Genomic DNA, 9,590 nt, shown 5'->3' on the forward strand with positions numbered 1-9,590 from the left:
GACGAAAGAGGGGGAGGCCTTCAACGAGATGGATTGATACGGTGGCTGCAATGATGAGCTCAAGTATAGCAGGGATTGTGGGGCTGGTGCAGGATCGGGCAGTGTTTCATTCTGCTGTGCATGGGGTCGCTATGAGTCGGAAACGACTTGACGGCACTTAACAACAACAACAACAAAAAATATTGGCTTGAGGGGTGGTGTTTAAGTCACTGGTTCCAGAGTCAACTGCTAGGGTTTCAATCTCAGCTCCTTACCTAATTTGCTGACTTTGGGAGAACTGTGTAGCCTCTCTGAACCTCAGTTTCCTCATCTATAACATGGGACGACTTATAGAACCAGTCTCATAAAGTCATTGTGAGGAAGCACCTAGAACCATGCCAGAGACACAGTAAATGCTCAGTAAATAACGATTGTGATTATTAAGAGGGTGAAAGAGAGATTAAGTAACAGGGAGTGAGAAAATGAGAGGGAAAGAGGGAGACTGAAAGACAGTGGTGGAGGAGGAGTGTGGTAGGGACAAGGAAGCAGCGTAGATTGCAGATGGAGAGGAGGGGCCCAGAAGAGGCAGCAGAAGGAGACAAAGGTGAGTGTTGGGGGGAGGGGAGAGGAGCAGGGCCTTGGACCTCTCCTATGGGCTACTGGGAGAGGCCATTGTGCTGGTTATGTTTGTGTGTCAACTTGGCTGGGCCTGGTTGAATGACTAGGCAGCTGGTGGTAGTTATTCCCCATGATGACACTGGCAATCAACTCCATGGTGGGATCTACCGTGAGCAGCTGAGTAGCTGTTTTGGGTATGTGGTCTGCTTCCCGTATATAAGAAGCAACTTTGGGAATGGTCTCTAGCTTGTGGCACACTTGAACCCTGCATGTAGCCGTGTCATTGTTCAGCAGCCTGCCATTCTCTGCTGACCTGGGGACTTGCAATGGACTTGAATTAATAGCCTGTGTGTGGTGTGGTTTGGTAACTTCGGGACTGTGCCTTTTTATTTGTTAACCTTGGGCTTGGCGGCCTCAGCAGCCAGCAGTTGTCTGAGTGAAGAAAAGCCTCTAGCTTCCGTGGGCCAGGAGCTGGAGGCAGGGCTGAAGCCCAAGGCTGAGGGGCTTTCACCCAGTCCCTAAAACTTGGCACTATGAACTTGGACTTAAAGCCTCCAAACTGTTAGAGAATAAACTCCTGTTTGTTAAGGCCATCTCATTTGTGGTATATTCTTGTCAGAGCCGCACTAGGTAACCAGAACAGCCACTGTGAGATGGGGCTGGCCAAGAGGAGGGGAGCACGGGAGCCCCCTGAGAGCAGGAACAATGCCCTGCATCCATCAGCATCCAAAGTTGTGATCAGCCCAGGCCTGGGACACAGGAGGTGCTCAAAAGATGCTCTCAGACGTGATAATTGAGACCTCTGGCCCCTCTGATCTCCAGGCTCTCTTGCCCAGGCATTCTGGTGGTAGCCACGGTTACCTGCTGAGCTGCTCCTGCAGGCCCTTCAGCTCCCCCTCCTGCTCCCTCAGCAGCTGTTCCTGGTGCTGGGCCAGCTCCTTGACCTTCCAAAGTTGATGTCTGAGGCTCTGAAGAGGAGAGGGGTGTAGAAGGGAAAGGGAAGCTGAAGGAATAAGGCAGAGACTCCAGCCCAGGGACTGACTTGAAGAACATCCCCATGAGATTCCAGCCATGGGAGACTAGCCCTTGGGTGGAGGGCAGGGCTGGGAGCTGGATGTCTGGCTCTATTCTAGCCCATGCCCCTGGGAGGGCCTGAGGCTCCATTTCTTCCTTCAGAGGAAGGAAGTGACAAAGCTCAAGGACCTGGACGAAATCTTTCCACAGAGGAGGTTGAAGGCAGGCTCTGTAACAATATAGGGTAACTTCCAGGGCAGCATTTATAACGCTTCTCACCTCAACTAGGTGAGGTCTGCAACAGCAGAATGTAGGGACTGGGAAAAATCTGCCAATGAAAAGGAGTATAGGGCTTGAAAGCACATGATTGCTCCAATGCATTGTTACAAAGAGATCTCAAACTCAAATGTCTATAGGGGTTAGGCAGGCAATACAAATGCATAAAGTGGGCCTGTAGCATAGTGCCTAAGGCACTTGACTGCTAACCAGAAGGCTAGCAGTTCAAACTCACCAGCCACTCCTTAGAAGGAAGGTTGGGCGATCTATTTCCATAGTGATACCTCAGGTCCGACTCAACGGCTAACAATAACAGTGTGAGGCAGTAGGGAGAGGTGGAGACTATGGTGAACTGAAGAGCACATGGCTTTCAAAAGACCATCTTTTGAATCTAATCTTGAGTGGGGTAATAAAAATGGATTTGTAGATTGGAGCGGCTGCCAGGCTGCCAGTGGAGAGCACTGTCTGTGGGCCAGATTAGAGAGAGGAGAACAGAGACATCCAGAGCCAATTGTTCTCACCTTGACCAGATCCTGCAAGGGTGCCTCTGCTTGCTCCTCTCTCCTGGCCACACTGGTCACTGCTGCCTGCTCTTGTGGCTTTCCTGTGGTGAAGCTGTCCCATTTTCCCAGGCCCTGAAGGACCCAGGGCTCCCCCAGGATGCTAAGCACTTCTGCCTGCTGCCTGCTTCTCAATGTTGCTTCCTCTCTTGTCTGTCTTGGGTTGGAGGCTGACAGCTCCTGGATATGACACTGCTCTGCTTCCCCGTCATGAGTTTCCTCTATTGGAATCTGACCTTCTGCTCCTAGAATGAGTCTTCTGCCCTTGGCTTCTGTCCCTATTACCGCCTTTGGAGCTCTGTTATTCCCCTCCCCCTGTTCCTGGATACTAGATAGTGAGTTCTGTAGGCAAATCCCAGGCCTTGGGGCTCCCTTGCTTTGGTCTTGCTGAAGCTCCTCCTCCTCCTCAGGTTCCCACATACTTTGGGGGGCTCTGGCGCTCCTGAGATCTCTCTTCCTTTCCAAAAGGGGGCTAAGATGCCTGTGGAGCTGGGATCCAGGAAGTCTCATCACACAGTCTTCCCTGGGTGCATCTCCCAAACAGCTGGCTTGGGTGGAGTGTGGCTCTTCCCTATGGAATTCTTTGGGGCCTCCACATGCAGCTGTGATCTGCAGAGAAGCCCCCAAAACTGTCACCCTGATGAGCACTGATTCAGTGACCCTGGGGTATGGAAGAAGCCACAGCTGTAATCTAATGGACTAGCCAAATATATGGATGGCCAGGCCTCCCCCCACCCCGCAGCGGAAAGTTTGATTCAACTGTCTGGGGAAAGACCCAGGAATCGGAATCTTTGCAAACACCCCCGGTGATCTCTGATGCCCACTTTGATCTGGGAAGGTCCCAGCAATGCTTCTCAAAACACTTTCCTCCACTTCTCTAGCCCTCAGGCTGCTTGTCATGGCTTCTGCATTGATCTGGTTTCCCCTAAGTTCCTCCCATCCCTCTTTCTTGGTCCCACCTCCTGAACTTGACTTCTTTGTGCCTTTGTTTTCTATCTGCAAAGTGGGAATAATAATACCTACTTTGTAGGTTGTGGTGAAAATTTAAATAGATGGAGACCCAGCTAAGAGTCACCTTTTTCAAGAAGCCTTCTCTGTCTCCCACGTTCCCTGCACATGTTTGTATCACTATACTTCATATGTTATGTTGCACTGGGTGCCTTCAGGTGTCTGTCTCTCTAAACAAACTATGAACTCCATGAGGCTGGAGACAGGATACTGTAGTATTTAAAGCTGTGTGTCAACTTGGTTGGGCCTGGTTGCGTGGCTGGGCAGCTGATGGTAGTTATTCCCCATGATGAGACTGGCAATCAACTCCATGGTGGGATCTACCACAAGCAGCTGAGTAGCTACTTTAGGGAATGTGGTCTGCTTCCCATATATAAGAAGCAGCTTTGGGAATGGTCTCTAGCTTACGGCACACTTGAACCCTGCATGTGGTCGAGTCGTTGTTCAGCAGCCTGCTATGCTTTGCTGATCTTGGGACTTTCAATGGACTTAAATTAATGGCCTGCTGTGTGGTAACATCAGGACTATGCCTTTTTACTTGTCAATCTTGGGCTTGTCAGTCTCAGCAGCCAGCAGCTATCTGAATGAAGAAAAGCCTCTAGCTTCAGTGGGCTGGGAGGCAGAGCTGAAGCCCGAGGCTGAGGGGCTTTCACCCAGCCTCTAGAACCTGGCACTTTGAACTTGGACTTAAAGCCTCCAAACTGTAGGAGAATAAACTCATGTTTGTTCAAGCATCCCATTTGTGGTACATTCCTGTCAGAGTGGCGCTGTTGTTGTTGTTGCTGTATAGTACCTGGTGCCTGAAAGTTGGTAGGGGTGCAGTATATGCCTGGAAAAGGATGATAACAACAATGACAAGCACGTGCTCTTTGCTACACATGGGTTGTCTCAATTCGTTCTCACAATCACCCTATGAGGTAGGACAGGTAACTTCCCCAAGGAGTATAGTTAATAAGTGGTGGGGCTGAGATTTGAACTGGCTGTTAGTCATTATCTGAACTGAGATGAGATGTAAATTGTCAAGTGTAGGAGATTCCACAGAGCTTGGCTCCCTTGTGCATCTCCTGTAAGCATTTCCTTTACACCCCCTCCTCCCACGGGCTGCCATGGCTCCTGCTAGTGTGCCCTGTCTCTCCTGGTATCACCACCCCCTTAGGAGCACAAGTCCTCTCTTCCCCTGTGGCTCCCTAGCCCCCAGGTCCACATGTTGACCTCTCTGTGTCTGTCCAGGTAGGTCAGGGCTCAGTAACTGCTTAACCTGGGGAGGTCCCAACAGAGTTGGAGAAAAGGCAGGACAGAGGACAGTGGGGAAGAGGCACCTCCTTTGGGGAAACTTTGGTCCTTCTGGGTCTTCTTCCCTGGGTTTGCTTGGAGTTGGAGCAGCGTGACCTGAAAGTGAAAGGGTCAGGGGAACCCCTAGGCTTATCTCTAGTGGTGGACTTGGTCCTCAGACATAGGAAAGCCCATCACCTGTCACATACTCATTCTACTATACTTCTTGCTCCCCCTACCCTCACGAATCCCACTCTCTATCCATCCATCCATCCCACCCTCCTCTATCCATCCATGCATTCCATCCAATAGCTCATCCTCTATTCATCCATATATTTCACCCTCTTTCATTCATCCATACATCCTACCCCAACATTCCAATCTAGTCATCCTTCGAACCCTCCACCTTGATGACTCAAAAAATCTTTAGTGACTGCATATTCTGTGAAGTGTCATGGGACAGCATGAGGTTACACTGGGAAAATAGAAGGCTAGGAGAGTGGAGGACCAAGGAGTAAGACAGGAAGGAGGGTCAGACGGGGCTAGAGGCTGAGAGTTTGAGGCTTGTTTGAAAGGTGGTGGTGATTGGGGCATGCATTGAAAGAAGCCTCCTTCCACATTGCACTCACTCACTCTGAGAACATGGGCCAGGCCCCATCCAGGTCTTGCCGCTGCAGATCCAAGTCGAAGGCCACCCCATTGAGAGCGTAGAGAGAGTCCAGGATGTCTTCCTGGAGTTCAGGGCACACCAGAGGGCTCCGGGGGCCATACCATTCCCTGTGGTAACAGTCGCCAACACTCTCGGCCTTTGACTATCAGCACTTCCAACCTGGAGAGTCAGCCTCCACTGCACACCATAATGGGTCTTTTCCCCCAGTGAAGGTTGTGGCCCTTTAGGACCAGAACCATGTCGCTAGCAGAACTCCTGGGTTCATCCCCCTTCTGCCCTTTCTTCCTTAACTTTTTTCCTTTTGGAATTTCCCTTTCATTGTCCTTGATATTAAACCATCCATCTGGGGTTAAGAGGATGAAGGGTTAAAGTCAAGATGAAGGGAAAATGGGTTCATACAATACCAGTGAGAAGTCAGGAAGAATTTCCAACAGGCCTACCTGGTGAGCTCTGGGTTCAGGAGGCAGAGCTGCAGGGACTCAGCCAGCTGTCCGTGGGCTAGGCAGAAGCGGATGAAGGCCCGCCCTTTCCCCAACGGGGTTTTCAACTGCAGAGTCCATAAAGGGCAGAGTAGGGGGTGGCATTAGGCCTGACCGATGCAAATGGTTAATGTGCTGGGCTGCTAATTGAAAAGTCGGAGGTTCTAGTCCACCCCAAGGCAACCTGGAGAAAAGGCATGGTGATCTGCTTCTGAAAATCAGCCATTGAAAACCCTATGGAGCACAGTTCTATTCTGACATACTTGAGGCACCAGGATTCAGAGGTGGCTGGACGACAACTGGTTTTTATTAGGTGGGAAGAAGCTCAGCCAACTCAGAGAGAGAGAAGATGGGAACTTGTGGTTGAAGAGAGAGGGCATATCAGGACTTGAGGGCTCAGGTAAAGGAGGTGGCTAGTGGGATCCTGAGGGTAGGGCTGAGAAGAATTGAGGCTCAGGTGAGGGGGGCTGTGGTCAGTGGAATGAGGAATTGATGAGAAAGGACTTTTGGACAGGCCTGTGTGTCCCCCAGCCTTCCTTGCCAAGGGCTTGCTGTCATGCCCTCTGAGGCCAGCATCTCTGCCCTGGATACCTTGTCCTGAGAGCGGACGAAGCAGACCGGCTCCATGTTCCCCCGCTGCTGCCACAGAGCAGTGCAGAGAAAGTCCCAGTAATCCTTCCGAGGTCTCAGGAAGCTCCTTTGCTCCTTCTGGTCAAACTGGGGACAAGCAGCAGAGAGAAAAGCATAGAAGTGCTTCTTCCTTGAAACCTCCTTCTGGTCCAGTGTGCTCACCTGCTGTGAGGTGTGTGTGTGTGTGTGTGTGTGGGGCGGTATATGTGGTATGGTATGTGTGTGCATGTGGAGTGTATGTATTATATGTGTGTCAGGGTGCATGGTGTGTGTGTGCTGACAATTTAGCTAAGGGTGGCCAGAGAAAGCCTCTCCAAGAAGGTGCTATTTGATCCTGGACCTGAAGGCGGTAAGACCAAGTGGTACGCCAGGCACATTTCTGGGAGAGGAGCCTTCTAAGCAGAGGCACAAGCCACTGCAAAGGCCCCGAGGTGGCAATGTGCCTGCATGCTCTGGGAAGACCAAGGAGGCCATTGTGGCTGGTATGAACAGATGAGTGACACCTAGTCAGAGAAATCAGAGAAGTAGAAGGGGTATGTGTATGTGAGTGTGTGTGTGTGTTTTGGGGGAGGGGGCAGATAGTCAGGTACCACAGAGTGAGATTAAATGAGGTGGAACATATAAAGGGTTAGGCTGGCACATAGTAAGTACTCAATAAAAGCTAGTGCTAGTTAGGACTGGGGTTCTGGCCAGCAGCAGAAGGGCCCTTGTCAGCACATCCATGCTCTGAAGCTCTAGTCTTTCCAGGCCTCACCCCACCTGGCCTTGTCTAACCCCACCTCCCAGGCTGAAATGACAGCCCCCCTACAACAACCTCGCCATTACATTAGACATCAGGATGGACTTGGTGACTCCTAGGAAGAGGAGACAGTACATAGTAACAAAGGGAGGCAGTGGCTTTTCCCTCAGCATCTGGGAAAACCTCCCATGGTCATTGGGGCCTGGAGCAGAGGGGACAGGAGAGGTGGAGAGGACCCCACCTGCAGCAGCAGCTCCAGGCAGCCACAGAGTCTGTGCAGCTCAGCGCTGGCATCTGTCACCGACTGCTGCCCATGCCCATATCCCTGGAGGATGGCAGAGACAGCAGCTACAGAGAGGACAGTAGCCATCAGACACCAGGTAGTGAGGGCTCCAAAGGACGGGCTCTCCCACACCCCTCAGTTCTCCCCCAGCTCAGTTTCAGAAAAACCCCCAAGAAAAAACCAACCTTCAAGGCCCCGGGGAACCTGAAGAAAACCCCCTCCTGCACCAAGGAATCCTGAAAAAGAAAACAGTCCCTGTAACTTGGGCCGTCCTGGCCCTGGAAGGACTCTCTGGGCTTAGCTGCCAACTTTCTCCTCAGACAAAGGAAGAGTCAGGGATCTAGAGAGGGAAAGTGACTTACCTAGGGTCACACAGTAGGTTAACTACTGGGTGAAAAGACAGAGATCTTTCTGGTGACCAGTGTGTGAAGGTGATGGTGCCGCCACCTCTGATGAGTTCCTGGGCGCCGGGCACTGTGCTAAGTGCTTTGCATACTGTGTCTCATCAGCCCCACACTAATCCAGTGAAGTTCATAGAAGGTAAGGCAAAGAGAGGGTTAGTCACAAGGTCACAAAGCTATAAATGGTGGGGCCAGAATTTAAACTAAGGTTCTTGGCCTCCACTTGATGTCCTGTGGGTACTTGTGCTGCATGGCAGCCTGGCCAAGGCAACATCACCCCCTTCTCTGTGGGGAGTCCTCACCAGGCAGTCATCACCCTTGAGACACACTAATCCTTTCCTGAGCTCAGGCTGAGGGGAAAATGTGTGTGTTTGTGGAGGGCGGGCAGAGCTCAGGCTAACTTTGTCTCTTTCTCCCAGGGGAATCTCAGCCTGTTCCTGGGGCTCAGAGGGGGACATTGTGGCCCCTGTAGGCTTATTTTGATAACCTGGGGTCAGAGCCAGGCATTGGCTGGAAAACCAGGCATCCTGTCTCCTAGACTGTGGTTGCTGGAGTGTGAGGGTGGGGTTGGGGAGCGATGACACAGTGGGAGCCGGTGGATGGGAAGGGAGAGGGTCATGAAGGTAAAGGAGGCAGGGTGGGTAGGGGTGGGGTATAGGGAGCACAGCACTGGAAGTCAAGAGACCCCGGTCTCCATCCTGAAGCTCTAGTCTTCCCAGGCCTCACCCCACCTGGCCTTGTCCAAGCTCACTTCCCAGGCTGAAATGACAGTCCCCCTACAACACCCCTGCCATGACATTAGACATCAGAAGGGACTTGCTGACTCCCAGGAAGAGGAGACAGTGGATAGTAACAACTCACTACTAACTCGCCAGTGTGGTCTCTCACCTTCTCTGGACCTGTTTCTCCTTATGTAGACCAAGGAGTTGGAGTGTGTGTCTCTGCAGCCCCTTCTAGCCCAGATCCTCTCTATGAAATCCTCGAGTATCTAGAGTGCACCTCTTCCTCTCCCTTGTCTCTACCAGAATCCTATTCCTCTAGCTCCTGCCATCACCTCCTGTTCTCCAGCTACCCCAGGGATCTTCGCAGGAGCCTCCCTGCTACTCACCGGGGAAACCTGGCTAGTTGAGGCAGAAAGAGCAGGGTTCTTGGCTTGAGCTCTTGGCTTGAGACTGTGGGTCCTAAACAATCTTCCTGAGTTTGCAGTGACTCATGCCTAGCCCGGCACCCTGGAAGAGGAAGCTGAGCTCAGAGTGGGAGGACCTACCTGGGGAGAAGGGGCAAAGGCAGGATCAAGGGCAGAGAATGGGTAGTTAACTAGTAGGTTGATGTTGTTGTTATTAGGTGCCATCGAGTCGTTTCCGACTCATAGTGACCCCATGCACAGCAGAACGAAACACTGCCGGATTCCGTGCCAGCTCCACGATCCCTGCTATACTTGAACCCATCATCGCAGCCACTGTGTCAATCCATCTCATTGAAGGCCTCCCCCTCTTTCATCGACCCTTCACCTTACCAAGCATAACGTCCTTCTCCAAGGAATGGTCCCTTCTGACAACATGACCAAAATAGGTGAGACGAAGTCTGGCCATTCTCGCTTCCAAGGAGCATTTTGGGTGCACTTCCTCCAGGACAGATCTGTTAGTTCTTTTAGCAGTCCA

General features: G+C 51.6%; 1 protein-coding gene across 1 annotated transcript in view; it reads right to left on the bottom strand.

Annotated features, from left to right (window-relative positions):
- RUFY4 (RUN and FYVE domain containing 4) overlaps positions 1 to 9,590 on the bottom strand; it is a 123,901-nt gene that overhangs the window by 44,620 nt on the left and 69,691 nt on the right. The window contains exons 2-8 of the mRNA XM_007935785.1: positions 7,487 to 7,593; positions 6,468 to 6,593; positions 5,838 to 5,944; positions 5,361 to 5,504; positions 4,775 to 4,844; positions 2,409 to 3,056; positions 1,459 to 1,565 (exon numbers count right to left, since the gene is read on the bottom strand). Coding sequence (XP_007933976.1) covers positions 1,459 to 1,565; positions 2,409 to 3,056; positions 4,775 to 4,844; positions 5,361 to 5,504; positions 5,838 to 5,944; positions 6,468 to 6,593; positions 7,487 to 7,593 — 1,309 coding nt within the window. The remainder of the gene's footprint in view (positions 1 to 1,458; positions 1,566 to 2,408; positions 3,057 to 4,774; positions 4,845 to 5,360; positions 5,505 to 5,837; positions 5,945 to 6,467; positions 6,594 to 7,486; positions 7,594 to 9,590) is intronic.

Source organism: Orycteropus afer, unplaced genomic scaffold (genome assembly GCF_000298275.1).
Source record: "Orycteropus afer afer isolate SDZICR_OR568_19922 unplaced genomic scaffold, OryAfe1.0 scaffold00002, whole genome shotgun sequence".
Lineage (NCBI taxonomy): Eukaryota > Metazoa > Chordata > Mammalia > Tubulidentata > Orycteropodidae > Orycteropus > Orycteropus afer.